The following is an 18,495-nucleotide window of genomic DNA, read 5'->3' as shown; positions in this document are numbered from 1 at the left end:
AAATTCTCACTATGGAGATTTAAATTAATCAAATGCTTAATATGGCGATTTGTTTCTATATCCTAAATTATAAGCTCAAGTTATGCGATTAGTTTCTGTTTCTTTCTTCCTAATTAATGCTAATTATATTAATATACATAGAAACAAGATTCAAATCATCATTTTATTATAAAAACTAGATTCTAAACAAATTGAGTCATCTATATCCTTATATTGTTTTTTTTTGTAAGTATCAATTTTTGAAGATTGTATTCTAATTAGCATCACTTTTAAACTTTTAGTCTTCAGTATTTTCATTTTATTTCCTTCAATAGTTGCCCACTTTTATAAAAACTGCAAACTTTATTTTAATTGAGGAAAATTATCTACAATAACCTAATACTTTATAGATATTAAATTTTTAAATTTTTATTGTTCATGTTCCATTATGTAACGCGTGTTCTGATGAATTGGTGATGGGGTCTGCTCGTAATCGTAAACACTAATTAGTCGATAGTTTATCTTTATAAAGTATTTTGGTTGTTATTATGGAGCCTTACATTTTCCGAAAATGTTCTTCTTTGTGATTGGTTAACTTTTGTTTTTTTGAATTTTGTAGTTATATTTTCGTTAAAAAAAAAATCTGTAATTGTTAGTAGTACCTCTTTATAGATATTATTTTTAAAAATACCTCTTTTTCGTTATTTTCATTTTTTCCCTTTTTGCACAATTAGTACACTGTTTTAATTGATGTTTAAATTTGGATTTTAGGTTTAGATCCTCTATTTTACATTGAGGGTATAGTTTTGAGGGGGTAGGATTTAGTATTTGGACTTTATGGTTTGAAATTTAATCATTTTTTATATTGAAAGATATATTATTGAAAATGGATAAGAAAATAGTGTATTTTTGCAAAAATGTATTGAGAAAATGGTATTTTTGCGAATGCCTTTTTTTTTATTTTTCATGTTCCACAAAGTGATGATTCATATTTGTTGTAATATTAGATTAATGATATTTTAAATTTATATTAATATTAATCCAAACCTGTCACGCAATATACACCGTTCTGTGATATTTAGAAATTTTGTAAGTTTAAATATCTATATTTTTTTCAATAATTTAAAGTATTCAATAATTATGTAAGTTTTAAAATATGATATTTGATATCATTAAACGGTTCAACCAAAAAATCGAATTAAGCTGATACAAACTTTTAAACTAAGCTGATACAAACTTAATATAGCGATTTGTTTCTTTATCCTAAATTATAAGCTCAAAGTTATGTGATTCTTTTCTTTTCCTTTCTTTCTTATTAATGCTAATTATATACATAGAAACAAGATTCTAAACAATTCTGAACAATTGCATCATCTACATATATATATGTGTATCCTTAATTATTTCCGGAAAAGAAAAAATAAAAAGTAATTATTTTTGTTAGTATCAATTTTTCAAGATTGTATTCTAATTAGCATCACTTTCCTAAACTTTAAGTCTACCCCTTTTGCATTTTATTTTCTTAAATAGTAGATCATTTTTGTAAAAACTGCAAACTTTAGTTTACTTAAAAAAATTATCTCGAATAACCTAATACTTTTTAAATATAGTTAAAATAACTCTTTTTACTGTTCATGTTCTATTATGAAAATAAGTAAAATAACAAAGATTTAACACGCTGTATACTATAGAAAATTTTATTTTCTAACATCATAACTGAATTAACTTAATTTGATATGTCTAATATTCTAATATTGATAGTGTTAACAAAGTAATAAAATGACAAATAATTTATCTTTGTTGTAATATTAGACTAATGATATTTTATATATTAATGTTGAAATAAACTCATCATAATATATAATTTCACCCGTGATATTTTATATATAAGTTTAAATATTCAAAATATTTTAATTTTTTAAAAGTTTTAAAAATATTGTATCTAGTATAATCAATGAGTTTGACTAAAGAAGTGAACTAAACTGTTTCAAAATTCTAAACTAGGAAGCTTGTTAAGTTAAGTTTCATCCTCACTCAGATTTAGATATAATTTAGTTTTCTTATAATATGAATTTTGAATCTTTGTCTTAAAAGTTAAAACTATAAGCAATGTGAGACGTTAAACACATATTTATCTTTCAGTAGTTATTCAAATAATATATGTTGTTTCAAAAAATTTGAATTACAGAAAAAAATTAGTCATAACGACACTTCCTATTAACTTTTACCTGGTTATTTTTGGCCCCGGTCATATAAAAGGTATGTTGCCATTGTCAAAAAAAAAAGTATGTTGTCGTGTGAATGGACTGTTTTCATGATCCACAACAAAAAACGGTCTTGGACTTGCCATATAGACGCAATCAAGACTCAAAAGATCTGTTGACAGCTCTATGTATACCATCACGTAGTGTATGTAATAAATAATGGCCTTATTAAAATTCATATTTATCAATAAAATAGTATATAAATATGAATTTCAGATTTTAATTACATTATAAATCATAACTTTTATACATAAAACGTAACTATCATCATTCTGTACTACTTGTAATATCAATTCTTACTGACTAACAAATAGACTTACAAGTTACAACATATATAATCATTATACAACAACAATTTCACTAACCAATAATCAAATCAATATACACTTACGGTAACACAGGAATACTCTGTTCATTCCTAAAGAAATTACCAACCCCTCGAAATTTCCGGCAAAATATATCTTACCGTAACGCTTGCCTTCAATGTAGCTATTTATTTTCCCATTGTGTAAATTGATCCCCAAATCAACGTCACGATAGTTAAAAAACGACTGTCTTGGATTCTTGGAAACCAAAGGAGTCATGAACCGGTACAACTCTCTCGTCAATTCCATGTACCGGTCGGTTAACCTATCTTCTCTCCAATTCGCAGCGTACTGAATCTTCCAAAGATTCCCGGCTCTGTATGGAAATGGAGTTGTCGTCGATGATATCCTCCCCATCGCACCACCGTATGGACTGAAAGTCATAGTGGGAATTTCAAGCTCGATCATTTTCTTCCAAATCGATTCTAAACCGGTTCTTGAAATCGGTTCGCGTACGTAATCAGATTTCCTCTTGAGGTAGTTCACGGGTTGAATCCTTTGGAGTAGAAGTTTCTCCGAAGAGCCCACTTGGATATTTATCCAGAATAGCGCAAACTGGATCCAGCTTGTTTCGGTACAATCAGACCGGACCAAACCCAATTCTGGGAATCTCCAGTTTAATATCGACAAGAACGTTGTTGTGTCTCCAAGAAACATAGCTATGAATGTTGCCCTGACGGTCTTTTGAGATGACACGGTGCTGTTTACTACGTCAATGATTGTTCTTATGTAGAGCTCGTCGGGAAGCTCCGGTGCGACATGTTGCCACCGGTGAACCATCTCCGTCACGTTTTGCTCTAACGTACGGGAGATTCTGAATACAGTGACGTTTTCAGGGACTTCGACGAGGTTTATTTTGTAGGCCAAAACGACTCCGTGGCTACCTCCCCCTCCTCCGTTTATTGCCCAGAAGAGATCTTCTCTCATTAATTTTCTATCCAATATTTTTCCTAAAAATTTTCAAATATAGAAGGGATATATAATGAGAAAATATTTATGAAATTGATATATAAATATTCATGTAGATGAAGTGTAACAAACAAAATATAGTAATGTCTAATGTTTAGGAGGTGTTGCCTAATTCATTTAAGTTGACCGGAGTTTAGCAAAGATTACTATTCTAATAAGTTCGGTTGACTATAGGATCTGTATTGATAGTTTAATACTATAAAATTTAGTTAGCATATAAAATAGCTAGAGATATTGGATCATACCATTGACATCGACCATTCTTGCATCGATGGTGTTATCTACGGCGAGACCGTATTTTCTCATCATGTTACCGTAACCTCGGCCGCTAATATGGCCACCGACACCAACTGTTAGACAAACTCCAGCGGGATTAGCGAGGGTTTTGCTCTTCTCCCATATATAGTAATAAATTTCTCCAAGAATGGCACCGGTTTGGACCCAAGCGGTTTTACTCGCCGTGTCAACATCAACTGAACGGAGATTGAACATGTAGAGGACGAAGAACGGTTTGCCAGAGTACGTAACGTATGACAAGCCATCGTAGTCGTGGCCTCCACTTCTGATCTTCATCTGAAGGTTGTGAAGTTTGCCACAAGTAACCGCGGCTTGCACGTGGGTTTCATGTGTTGCAGCGATTATGAGGAAGGGTTTTGGAGTGTTGGAGGTGTTGAACCGAAGGTTACGAATGGTGGCTTCAAGTACGGAGGAGTTGGAGCCGTTTCCGGCGAAGAACACAGCGGGAGAGATGGGATGTTTGGGGTCAGAGTTTGAGGTTAGGCATTGTGTGAACGTCTCCGGATTTGCTAATGATGAGCTTGATTCCGATAAGAAGACGACGAAGAATAGTAAAAGAACTAATGTCGTTCTTCAATATTTCATTTTTAGAGACTGAACGTCGAAGTAAAGAAAAAAACAAATGATTTGAGTTTATGAATGTCGTCGAGGATTTTGGGTTATTTATAACTATAGAGAAGATCATGGCATGACGCCAAAATATTTGACTGTATATAGGAAAAGTTGTCCCAAAGATTCTGATGTAGTGCAATATATTCCAGAATTTATATTTAAAATTTGAAGAACAACTACATTAGTATTTTTTTGTCAGTACAAATTTTAAATTATTTTTTTATTTTCAAAAAATTACATTATATGACATTACTTATATTTATATCCAAATAACTTTCCAATTATTTATCTCTACTATCCATATAACTAAACAAAATTAAAAGATGGATTTAACATTAATCATAAAATTAAGAATGTCTGTATAATGTTACTAGAAACTTTGTTTGATTTTATTTTCTAATTGTTTTGAATCATCATATAATGCATAAAATTATTAAGAAACTTAACTTTTCTCCATATATTGTGATTCGTGTCTTAAAATATATATTACTCAATTATTATAAAAGTTTGTATTCAACATCCCACATTGGCTAAAATATTTGAAGAATGATTCAGATTCATATTATAAATAATATCAAAATGAATCCAAATCCAAATGAGCATGAAAGTTCACTTAATAAGCATCTAAATTTTGAGTTTGTATATGGTTTAATTCGGTTTTTTAGTTGAACTGTTTAATTAATATAGTAAATTTTGAACTTGTTTTACTATTTTTAAAACACTGATATAAAACATGTCAACTCGAACTGATTTAGTTATGATATTCTTAAAACAAAAATTGATTTGCGGTATATTGATCTGCGGTATATTGCAGGTTAAATCCTAATTATGTTGGAAGATTTTCACGCTCTCAGACTATCCATTCTCTCCTTCACTCTGATCCAGATTCCGAGGACGTCAAACGTGAGGACAAATTGTCTTGCACGTTCTTCAAAATCTTTTGTTTCTGAAACTTCTTTTGAAACTCTTTTCTTTCAGTTTAGTCAATTAACCTTGGAGTTCTCTTTTAATTTAATGTTTGGTTGGAAAAAAAAAATTATGTATACAATTAAAATCACATGTGTATCCTGTAATAACATATATTATTAACGGGATTTATACACTATAATTTACCTTTTTCTTTTATTAAACCAAATTACAGATCAAATGCCAAGTATGTTTTATGTAGTAGTAGTTGACTTGATGTGAAGGTTTAGCGCTTGCTAGATCTATTAGATGAATATTGACATATTGTAATGAGATAGTTATGCAACGTAATGTCTCATATTAATTATTTGAATATGCAACTGTTTTGTAAAGTTCAAGACTTGTGTATACTATATGATATATTTTGAAGTGAATATATTTTTAATTCTTACACTGAAAATAATTTAATCTTAATTAACTGTGACATAGAATTCGAGCTGAGATTTTCTAACTATGTAAAACTCAGGACAGATAATGACCTGATCAGTTAATTCAAATTCTGAATAAACTTGTACTAATGTTTTTTTCTCTTTAACTACAGAAAGATAAAATCCGTAGGCTTTGTTGATCAAATGAGAGATAGAGAGGTCGTATACGTAAAGTATGTGAGAACCCGTATAAATGAAAGAGAAGCATAAATAAGATGTCCATGAGTCCCTTGTACAAACACGAAACAAATGTTTAGAAATTAAGATTCAATTCCGGCTTAAAAGTGCTTGCAAGTGCATTTTGTTTCAACGAAGTGTTGTTTTACCGTACGAAAGCAAAGAAGTTGACGAACGCAATTGTAGGAGGAGAAGTGCAAATCTCTCACAAGTTATAAAATTTTTATTGAAGTAATTCTATAAACGGAAGAATTAAAGGATCAGTTCGTCTAGTCGGCTAATCTAATATTTTTCTGTGACGGCGACACAAATTTATAATAGAATGGTGCACGTAAACACGATGATACCATGCATGCGTCCTTGTGTCGTAATAACTTCAGCAATTTTCTACAAAACTGATTTTCACTTTTCCGCAAATGCATATACAGTAAAACATCTATAAGGTCGGGACCATGAAATTTTATTAATTTATAAATTTTTTAATTTATCTTATTAATTTATCGATAAATTAATAAAATATTAACTTATAAAAAGATTTTTTTTATTTTCATAATTTTGAAATTTTTATATTACAAAATAAGATATTTTGTTATGATTCACAATTTTATAGAATTTTCTTAATTTATAATCTTGGTTATCGTAATAGGATTGATGTTAATAGTTTACTTAATTATCTAGGTGAAAATGATAAATGTCAGAAGTTTAGAGTTTCGAAGACATTATTGGTATTATCTTTCATGGTAATGATGAAGTCGAATAACATATTGCAGTGCATTTGGAACCAATTACATGTAAAAAACAATTACCGCAACTATGACTCTCCTCTATTTTTTGATGCGATTTGAGAAGACAACATTAAAAGTTTTTAATACAATGAAAGAAAATTAGAGATAAGCTCTAACTAAAATGCAAATTCAAGAATAGACAAACAACAATAGAGTCTTATTTCACTAAATTTTCTTAGATATATATAAATATATATTTAGTTTATATCATTATTAATTTATGATATTGTTGGGACTATATTTTTACATAGGATTTTTAAAAAAATTATTATCTTATTATTTTATCGAATTATGTTATTTTTTACACTAGTCTAACTTGGAACAAAAAAAAATTATTAATTTATAGCAAGTATTAATTTAAAGAGTATTAATTTATAGAAGTTCTACTGTGTATATATATATTCTTATATGTACCAATAATTCAACACAAAGCATAACTTTTTGTGTTGGGAGATGAGATCGACCGATATTAAGAACAAACGGTTGAGAAGGCTAACCGATATTATCGAAATCATGAAGACAAGAAGAATCACTAGTATTATTTATATCTATATATAGTTTAGATTAGGAAATTATATCTCAATATAAGAGAATGCATATTGTAACATTATTCTTCCCAAAGTCTAATAATAATTCTTTCTAAAAACCTTTGTGTTCTTACTCCCGTAATTTTATCATGGCAGCAGAGCTATATAGGTACATACAAAAAGTTTTGTTCGTTTCTTGGCTGCTTACGGTTACGGATCTATCATAATATGAGAACCTTGATCTTGTACCTATAGGTTAGGGGGTTTTTTTTTTTCTGTTTTCGTAACTGTTAAAACAAAAAAAATTTTGAGTTTCGTCTCTTTATTGGTATTCTTTTTCCGTATACAAACGATAACATGAACGAGGGTGCAAGGAAGATAATCACGTTCGATATCACTTGATTGTGTTTACTTGTGATTGAAGAAATCGGCCACTTAAGACCTGAATGGCAAGGGATTATTATTTGTACTGGAATTAGCACAATACTAATAAATAAGATTTTGCGGGGAAAAAATGGAACAAGTCCTTTATTAACGAAATGAGATCGTCAATTACAAAGAGTGAGAGACCAGAAAAATGAATATCTCAAAGGTGGAAACGAATTACACAAAAGGCAATAAACTATGTTTTTAATGCAAAGTCTTGCTCTCTGGGTAATGTCCGGAAGTTAGAATGAGGTTCCCAATAAATGTCTTGAGTTACTTATAGGTAAGTGTAGAGTTAGGGCACTCTAGAGTTTCAGCGCGAATTCCCAAGATTGTCCTCCGAGATCAGCCCATTTAGCTTGTTGGGCCGAAATTTTGACTTAATATGTTTAGCAGGTCTGTTGGGCCGAATGACATATAGGGGCGAAGCCCATATCCAACAATTATGCCATGAAGCTGATCTAACGCTTACGTTCTTCATCACATACAACGAAGATGAAGTTGTGAATCCCTCTAAATGAACTTATTGTTGACATTTTTTTTTTTTTTTGCCAATACTTATTGTTAAAATTTATATATGGTCCTTCATTTGTAAAAAAAAAAATATGTAATTTATTAATAAAGAGGAAAATAAATACTTAGAACATGTTTAATGGTAGTTTCTCCTAGGAGTTCTGTTAATTAAAATTTTAAAAATAATAACAAAGACAAAATTTGAAAAACGTTTCTCCTTTCAGAACCATGAGAATTGATTCTCTGGACTAGGCCTGGGCATATTACCCATACCCGAATTACGAACCCGAATTCGACCCGAAGTAGACGGTTCGGTACGGGTACGGGTTAGTGATAATATCCGATCGGTTTTTATCTTCTATTACATCGGATACCCGTACCCGATCGGGTAATATCCGATATCCGATATTAAACTGAATACACCCGAACATATATACACATTAGCGATAGAATATTACAAATCCCTAATCCCTTTTCTTCCTTTCCTTTGCTGATTTGATTTTGATTCACTCACACCATAGTTGATTCAACTTCCCTTTTCCAAAAACCATTCAATCGATATAAGACCCAATTCTTCAAACTGGAAACCCTAAATCTCCAATATCATCTTCTCCGCCGTCTGAGAATTCTCGGAGGAAATCACAGGTACTTTTCTTCTTCTTCTTGTTCAATCATAATCTGTAATTATGTCTTCACACAAAGATTTTCTGAATGTTAATTTGGTCAGCAAAGTTTGCTGCATTTTCGATTGTTTTTATCCTCTTATTCAATCGTTTTTTTGTTTGTAATCTGTAATGTTTTGTTTTGTTTTTTTTTGTTGTTGGAGTTAGTCTATGCTCTTCTTCTTCTTGTTCAATCATAATCTGTAATGTTCGATTGTTATTTTTTCGTTTTTTTTGTCAACAAGATGACTATGGTTTTAATTGGTGAGTTTCATCTAATCGCATGTGTTTTCAATTTTTTTTTAAATTATAGTTTGATGATATCGCTTCAATGTTGGTTTGGTTTTATTATTCAGTTTATTCCAATAGGAGGCTTGTAAACTGAGTTTACTGTTTACTTGCTTAATTATATGAGATAGGTTTACGTAATGGCTTCTTGTGACAATGAACATATTATATTTGACTGTATAAAACGCAAATGACATAATATCTAGCTAGTGTGACCTCTATATTTTATTGTTTAGCTTTCAATGATCTTTAGACACATACTCCTTCCGTTTTAAAATATAAGATGTTTAGAGAAGTTTTTTTGTTTTATAATATAGGATGTTTTCAACTTTGTATGCAACTTTTAGATTAGTTTAGTATTTTATATTATGCAGTATTGTTTCTGATTGGTTGAACTTGTTAAAAGTAAAGACTTCTTAACCTGCGTGCTTTAGTTAAAACATCATATATTTTGAAACGGAGAGAGTAGTATATATTAACTCAAATTTAAGGTTAAGTACACTATTTTTCTCAATAGTGGTCAATGTATTGTGACGAGAAAGAACTAAGTTCTCCTAGATGTTTTTTCTCTCTAATTATGTCACGTTCTCAATAGGAATCATTTTAGATTCATTGATAATTATTTTTTTTTGTCAAACCAGTACATGTATACTTGTCTTTTGTCAAACCAGTAATCGTTTTAGTTTGGTTTTATGTCTGACTGATCTTCTGAAAGCTGCTAGTAGATATGTAAGTGATGAATCATGATTGTTGGGTTGATATTCATACTCGTTTGCATCTGAAATTGAAACATTAGTAATTAAGCATTGCTAGTAGCTATGTAAGTAGTTAGTTTTTATTAGTTGTAGTAACTGAAACTGACTATGATCATTTGTCTTATTATTCGCAGATGGATTCATCATCTCCAACCCATGATAATCGAGACAGAGATGAACATGAGAATGATGACTTAGAAGAAGAAGAATTTCTAACACCAGATTCTAACCGCAGAGGCAAAAGGAAATAAAACCAGTGAGTGGAGCTGCGGATGGTGATGGAGCTGCTGATGGTGATGGAGCTACTGATGAAGCAGATACTCAGCAACATAATGCTAAGAGGCAGAGGATACTCCCCACAAGGTCTGGTGTGTGGGCTCATTTCACAAGGCTATTGGATAACCGTGACAAATATGTTTGCAACTACTGTAAGAAGAGCTTAGCATGTCCAACAAAGTCAAGGACTACAACCTTAAAGAATCATCTTAAGATATGTAAAGAATACAAGGCATGGAAAGAGGGTCAAGATCAAACTCAGAATCAGAAAGTGATTAGTAAAGATGGAACTCTTCAAAATGCAAAAGTGTCGGAGCATATTTTTAGAGAAGCAGTAAATGCAATGCTTGTGGTAGGGGAGTTACCATTGGCGTTTGTAGAGAGTATGGCATTTAGACACTTTTGCAACAAGGTTAGTTCTTATTATCTAATATACACGTTTAGTTTTTATATTCAACAAATTTGCTAATATACATGTTTTTCAGGTAAACTTGTACAAGCCACAGTCAAGAAGAACAACATCAAGAGACATTGTGAAGATGTATGTTGAGAGGAAAGCTGCTATTAGACAATGGTTTTTGACTAGCAAGCAAAGAGTTTCACTCACAACCGATATTTGGGTTTGTCATATTACAGGTGATGTTCTTTACTTTAATCTAATAATTAGCTTATTTTCTTGTTATGTAATCTGATCATTATCTTATTTAAAATGGGCAGGTGCAAGTTATATGGTAATAACAGCACGTTACATTGATAAATTTTGGCGGCTAAAGAAGCTAATTATAGGATTCAACAAAGGTAAAACCATGTCCAACAGGCTTCTTGAATGCCTTGCTGATTGGGGAATAGAAAGAGTATTATGTATTACTGTGGATAATGCATCAACTAATAGTAAAGTACTGGATAGTTTTCAGTCTAGTTTCTCCTTGGTATCAAATGAATCTTTGGTGATGAATGGAGATTTTATGCATGTTAGATGCGCTGGTCACATCATTAACTTGATAGTGAAGGATGGAATGTCTGATTATGCCGATAGTGTGATTGCAGTTCGTAATGGGATCTCTTATGTTAGGTCAGGGACTAATAGACAAAAGGCATTTGAACTTAGGGTTGATACTGGTAGGATGACAAGAGGTAGTTTGCCTCTAGATGTGAAAACTAGATGGAATTCAACCTTTTTGATGTTGACAAGGGCAACCTTTTTGATTTGGTTTTGGTCAATCGATATTCGGTTTTACTTTTTAGTTTTATGTCTTTCTTCTCTTTGATGTTCTGTCCTTCTATTCTACTACTCTTTCTACGTTTATTGGATTAATGTCATGAAACTCTTTATTGGATTCAAATTTATATCTCTTTTACTCTTTCTTCTCTATGTTTTTATGTCTGTAATTTTGTGTTTTGAAAGTGCAAATGTTCACAGGTACATCGGGTTTATTATGGGTTTTCTATGCAATTCGGTTTAAATTAACCAAACACCATTGGTTATCCAATCTTTATATTAGATTCGGGTGTTACCCGAAATTAACCGAACCCGATGTTAACCGATCCGAACCTGACCCGATAATAGAAAATATCCGAACGGGTTTTATAACTCCAAACCCGAAAACCCGAACACCCGAACCTGGATCCGAACGGGTATCCGAATGCTCAGACCTACTCTGGACATGTGCCAGTTCATAATAAGTTAATATTTTTCTTCCAAATTTATTATTTAAATGTATAATAACTAGATTTTCATCCACAGTACACTGCGGAGCTATTTTTAAAAAAAGAATAATGTAATTTGTTTAGTAAATTAACTATATATTTGACGTACACTTTTTAAATATTTTATGTGTATATATGTTATATACCCTATATTAAATACACTGTTTTTTATTTTTATTTTTAGCTAATAGTATTTCTAACACTTTAGTATATAATTAGTAAAGTCTGAAAGACAAAGAAAACTTTCACCATAATTATGAAACCAATATAATTACATCAGCGTAACTAAAGTAAATAAAATAAATAATGTATCGCAGTAGTATTGTATATTTGTATTAGACAAAAAGAGTTATGTTAATTGTTAGCTTATGACGGAAACTGTGACGCCCCATCCGTTCAGGTGAGCTCTTCATTTTGAAATATCCCTCAAAAAGCCAGCGGGCTATGGTGGTCAAGCTCACTCTGACTAAAAACTGTGGCATTCTCCAAATGCGGTGCACCACAAAATTTCTGTTCCAAATCTGTCAATTTCCAAGAGTAAGACGCACAAGTTAGAATTAGTGAAAAAATGTAATCAGCAGGATACCAATGAATGGAGAGACAACATAGTTAATTGAGTTGGCAAAGAAAAGTTTTTTTGCTCTTACCCTATAGTTAAATAGAATGACATCAGTCACTATAAGAATACAAAATTAGTAATTTCGTGTTCTAGTACTCTAACATTACTCTCTACGTGGGTTGTAAGATTAGACAATAATAACCGACTTTTTATATATTAAAGGAATAGTTAAAAGAGCTCACCGCCGATTTCAGAAAAATTGACCTCCTTTTCTCACCTATTTAGGTTGATGAAACGCACCACATTCATCCTCAGACTTAAGATTACTAATTTGCCATTAATGAGATTCAAATCTGGATCTTTTTACCATTTTCTAAGTTTTTTAAAAAAAAATTAAAAAAAAAAATTAAAAAAAAAACGAAATTTGTTTTACAAAATTGGAAATCTAATATATTTACGCAATATCTCTCTTTAAAAAATGGAAGATAAATATTAGAATATATTACGAATATTCATTTAAAGAAAAAATCTATTTTAAAAAATATTAAAATTGTAAAGATAATTATGACGATTTTCCTTCTAACCTATATATAAATAGAGGCTCAGCCAAAACAATAGAAGTCGGATTCATTAAGCTAAACATATAGTTTTGAGAGTATATTTTTTTTTTGTATTATTTTGGTTCTAATGAATCAACTTTACTATTGTATGATTTTGATTTTTTTTTATGTAGATGTACTATCCATATGCTTTGGTGCTTTGCATGATTAATTTTTATGCTGCCATAGTTTTTATTTTTTTTTTGTTGAATCAAATCAAAAGTTTTACTCATTTTGTACTATTTGATTGTGTTTTAGGTGTACCTGCCATGGACCATGGATGTTTTTTTGTATATCAAAAACAAGATTGGACGAATAAGTTGATGAAGCAAGCAAAAAAATCAAATCGGTAAAGTATTATTAATAATTGTGTTTATTTGATTTTTTTTAGTGGTGATTGTTATTCAATTTTATTATCTTGGTTAAACATGATCATATTTTTATTCGATAACTTTTTATTCTACAAGAAAATGAGCAAAGACAACTTTTGACAATTTTATATGATTCATCGGATTCAAATTTTTATGGTTTTCTATATTTTGTTTTGTAGTTTAGTATTTTGAAATAAACTTTTATATGTAACCTAATACATATTTTTTTTGTTTCAGTTGAATTCATGGATATGAATCCTTAATTTTTTAAAATAGTATTTTTGCTAATGTTTCTTTTTGTAATGATTATAGTTGCAGAAAAATTATGGTGGATTCTGTTCATAACAAATTTATGGTAATTTTCTAAAAACTTGGATTTCTTTCTGTTTACAAATAGATTTAAATTATAATTCTAATTATATGTAACATATTACATAATTTTTTTGTTTCAGTAGAATACATGGATGTTCATTGATCATAATTGTGGATCTACAAAATTGAATATAATGAAATTCAGGTATTAATTTTTGCTAACCCGAATCCTTAAGTTTTTAAAATAATATTGTTACTAATATTTTTTGTAATGATTATAGTTGCATAAAAACTATGGTGGATTCTATTCATAAAAAATTATGGTAATTTTCTAAAAACTTTTATTTCTTTCTATTTACAAATAGATTAAATATTTTTATGACTAATATTTCTTCATAAATATTTGTGACTAATATTTCTTTTTCCTCTTAAATTGATAGAAAGATTAGGAAGAGTTGATCTTTAAATGCTAATCTATAAAATATAAAAAATAATACTTATCTCGATGAAGACGTTATTAGAAATCCAAGACGGAGACATTATTGGCAATGAATATTGCTTTGTCCTTCTACTCATGTTGCAACAGCAAAACTTTAGTTCGACTCATCAGCTAAGAGGTCGGCTACGGCATTCAAAGAGATTCACCGACTAAAACCAGCCTCAACTGCATATATATATATACAAATAATTAGTCAAATAAACGAGTATAAGTTATCTCGGTAATAACAAAGGAATAATAAACTATATAAGCAATAAGTGGTACAGCTTGAATCACCGTTTATGTATTCTTATAATTCACACTCATATATAATATAACTGTATACATACGTAAACCAACGAGATATTATACCAGCTATAAGCATGAGTCTTACCTCGGCAAACTAATAAATCAGTATATAAACATGTGTCGATCAGAAATCAAACATTATGTAATGAAATACACGTTCATGTACTTAGGAAAAATTAATTTATTATAATGAAATCAGATCAGCATATATTTAAGCAATAGTGACCAAAGAAATTGAATTAAATCAACCGAAGCATGGATATGTTGGCTTAGTTGTTTCATGTTGTAAAATACTTAGAGTGGATCTTGCATAACCGGCCTATACACAGCTTGTACAGAGTTTATATATGTCCAAGGCAATAAGGCCCGTTGGCCATTTCCTTAGTGCTTAGTCGGCTTAGTTTTTGGGTTTTGTATTTATTATATATATGTAACCTCGAGTTTACTCTATCAAGAATAATAAGAGAATCACAACTTTCGATTCTCTAGTTAACAACACGTTATCAGTATGATTGCCCTAGAGATCCAGCTGAGTAAAAACCCTAAACCCTTACCGCCGCCGTTCATCTTTCTTCTTCCATCAAAATCCTAAACCGTCGTCATTCCTCCCCTTTGTTCGAAACCAGTTCCTGTTTCGAAGATCTATTAGTGTTCACAAGCAAACCTGTGCTCGTGTTCAAGTTCCATCCGAAACCAGTTCGAGGTTCGTGATCCGGTACGTGTGTGGTTCGCGGTTCTGGGACGTGAGCGGTACAAGGAGCGGTCCGAGATCTGTTCGTGGGAAAGCACCTTGCAGTTTTGTTCGAGGTTCGTGGTTCGTGATCAAGGAATATCTGAGGTCTTTACTCCCAGATCAAAACCGGTCAGACCCCTTTTTGGTGTTAAGGTAAAATCGAAAACTTATGGGACCATATAATCGAACTTGGATCCTAAAACTATTGAACCCTAAAACATGCAAGTACACAACTAATGCAAACATGCCTTATTGCCTTGGACGATTTCAGTAATGACAGTCCGCGTATGCTAGTGAATCATCATTAGTTGTGAATGAAGCAAAGAATTTCTATACATTACTGAAATCGTGAATGGACATAAGAAGGTCCTAGAGACTATATCTGCACTAGCCACTGGTTTATACCATGCTAAGATTAACATGATAGAAGCTAACTTGGCAAAGAATAAAATGTTCAATGAACAGTTCACTCTATGGCATGACCGGCTTGGCCATCCGGGTTCGAACATGATGCGTAAATTGATTAAAATTCGAATGGGCACAGTCTTAAAGAGAGAAAAGTTATCCCTAAAAATCTCACGTGTGTAGCATGTGCACAAGGAAAACTTATCATACGACCATCACCAGTAAAAGTCAATAAAGAGACTTTAAATTTTCTGGAAAGGATACAAGGTGATATATGTGGACCAATACACCCACCTTGTGGGACGTTTAGATATTTTATGGTTATGATCGATGCATCAACTAGATGGTCACACGTTTGTTTGTTATCCACAAGGAACCTAGCATTTGCTAGGCTGTTGGCTCAAATTATAAGACTAAGAGCACATTTTCCAGATTTTCCACTTAAGACTATACGTCTAGACAATGATGGTGAATTTACATCCCAAGCGTTTAATGATTACTGTATGTCCATGGGGGTGAGTGTGGAACATCCTGTGGCACATGTCCATACACAAAACGGATTAGCTGAATCCTTCATTAAACGAATACAACTAATTGCTCGACCATTGCTAATGAGGTCGAAGCTTCCTGTGTCGGCTTGGGGACACGCAGTCTTACATGCAGCAGAACTTATACGCATCAGGCCATCTAGTGAACATAAGTATTCACCATCCCAACTATTAACGGGTCATGAGCCAGACATATCCCATCTTAAAACATTCGGGTGTGCCGTTTATGTACCAATTGCTCCACCACAGAGAACTAAGATGGGACCTCAAAGGAGGATGGGAATATATGTTGGATATGAGTCTCCCACCATTATTAAGAATCTTGAGCCAACTACAGGAGATTTATTTAAGGCCAGATACGCGGACTGTCAATTTACATAATCCGAATTTCCTATGTTGGGTGGAGAGACAAGCAAGCTGGTTAAAGAATTAACATGGAATCAAACATCCTTAAATTGGCAAGATCCTCGAACTCTAGCATGTGATGCAGAGGTTCAAAAGATTATTCATTTACAGAAGCTAGCTAATTAGTTGCCAGATTCCTTTGCTGACCCAAAGAGAGTAACAAAATCGTACATACCAGCTTGTAATGCACCAGTACGTATTGATGTTCAAAAGGAACACAATCAAGTTGCTACAGAGTCTAAGCCACGTTTAAAATGAGGTAGATCATTAGGTTCCAAAGATAAGAACCCTCGGAAATCTAAGAAAGGTGCAAATCAAACCGAGGTTAAGGAAAATGCAGACATGGCCGCGGCAAATCCTAAGGTACCAAGTGAGGTTTGGGACGCTGAACCTCAAGGTCCTGAAGGTGTTGATAATAATGAGATCTCAATCAATTATATCATGTCTGGAATACAATGGAACCGTAAGGATGTCGACATTGATGAAGTATTTGCATATAAGGTAGCACTTGAGATAAATGAGGATCATGAACCCACGTCTATATTAGAGTGCACTCAAAGTAAAGATTGGCTAAAATGGAAAGAAGCCATTGACGTGGAGTTAAACTCTTTAAAGAAGAGAAGTGTGTTTGGTCCAATCTTAAGGACAACACCTACAATAAAACCAGTTGGACATAAGTGGGTCTTTGTAAGGAAGAGAAATGAGAAAAATGAAATCGTGAGATATAAGGCACGACTTGTAGCACAAGGATTCTCTCAAAGACCAGGAATAGACTATGAGGAGACATACTCCCCTGTGATGGATGCAACAACATTTAGGTACTTAATAAGTCTGGCTATAAGAGAAAAACTGGATTTGCGGTTAATGGATGTTGTAACCGCATACTTATATGTCCACTGGATAATGAAATTTATATGAGATTACCAGAGGGTTTTGAGCTCAAAGATAAGAGTGGTTCTCTAGAACATTACTGCATAAGGCTGAACAAATCCCTTTATGGACTGAAACAAAGTGGTCGAGTGTGGTATAATCGATTAAGTGGGTACTTAGCTAAAGAAGGCTGTAGGAATGACCCAATCAGTCCATGTATATTTATAAAGAAGTTTGCAAACAAAGGGTTTGTAATAATAGCAGTGTATGTGGATGATTTAAACATCCTTGGGACCTCTGGTGAAATAACCCAAACATTATAATATCTCAAGGAAGAATTTGAAATGAAAGACCTAGGTAAGACTAAGTTCTGTTTGGGATTACAGCTTGAGTACATTGATAATGGAATCCTTTTGCATCAAATGACATATACAGAAAAGGTACTCAAGAGGTTTAATATGGACCAAGCTCACCCATTGACCAGCCCAATGGTTGTAAGGAGTCTTGATTCGGATAAAGATCCATTTGGTCCAAAGAAGGCCGATGAAGATGTTCTCGGTCCTTAAGTGCCATACCTCAGTGCTATAGGAGCGTTAATGTTCTTGGCTAGCCACACTAGATCGGACATATGTTTTGCCGTGAACTTCCTAGCAAGATTTAGTTCTTGTCCGACTAAAAGGCATTGGAACAGTGTTAAACATGTTCTGCGTTACCTACAAGGAACGACAGACTTTGGTTTATTTTATACTAACTATAACAAAGAAGGTTTAGTTGGTTTTGCTGATGCAGGTTACTTATCGGATCCACACAACTCTAGGTCTCAAACCGGCTATGTATTTACATACGATGGTACGGCGATCTCGTGGCGATCTATGAAGCAAAGTATTGTGGCCACTTCGTCTAACCATGC

At 32.2% G+C, this 18,495-nt stretch overlaps 1 protein-coding gene across 1 annotated transcript; it reads right to left on the bottom strand.

Moving 5' to 3' along the window:
- Positions 1–2,423: 2,423 nt before the first annotated feature.
- LOC104743655 (berberine bridge enzyme-like 8) lies at positions 2,424–4,613 on the bottom strand. Its single transcript, XM_019236015.2, has 2 exons — positions 3,823–4,613; positions 2,424–3,558 (listed from the first exon to the last, which is right to left on the bottom strand). Exons 1-2 carry the CDS (start codon positions 4,148–4,150, stop codon positions 2,615–2,617), a joined length of 1,272 nt encoding a protein of 423 aa, XP_019091560.2. The 5' UTR covers positions 4,151–4,613; the 3' UTR covers positions 2,424–2,614.
- Between the last annotated feature and the right edge of the window lie 13,882 nt (positions 4,614–18,495).

The sequence above is a fragment of the Camelina sativa genome, chromosome 14, assembly GCF_030686135.1.
Source record: "Camelina sativa cultivar CO46 ecotype springtype chromosome 14, ASM3068613v1".
Taxonomy (NCBI): Eukaryota; Viridiplantae; Streptophyta; class Magnoliopsida; order Brassicales; family Brassicaceae; genus Camelina; species Camelina sativa.
Note: the sequence above shows the minus strand (reverse complement) of the source record. Positions and strands in the feature narration are given on the sequence as shown.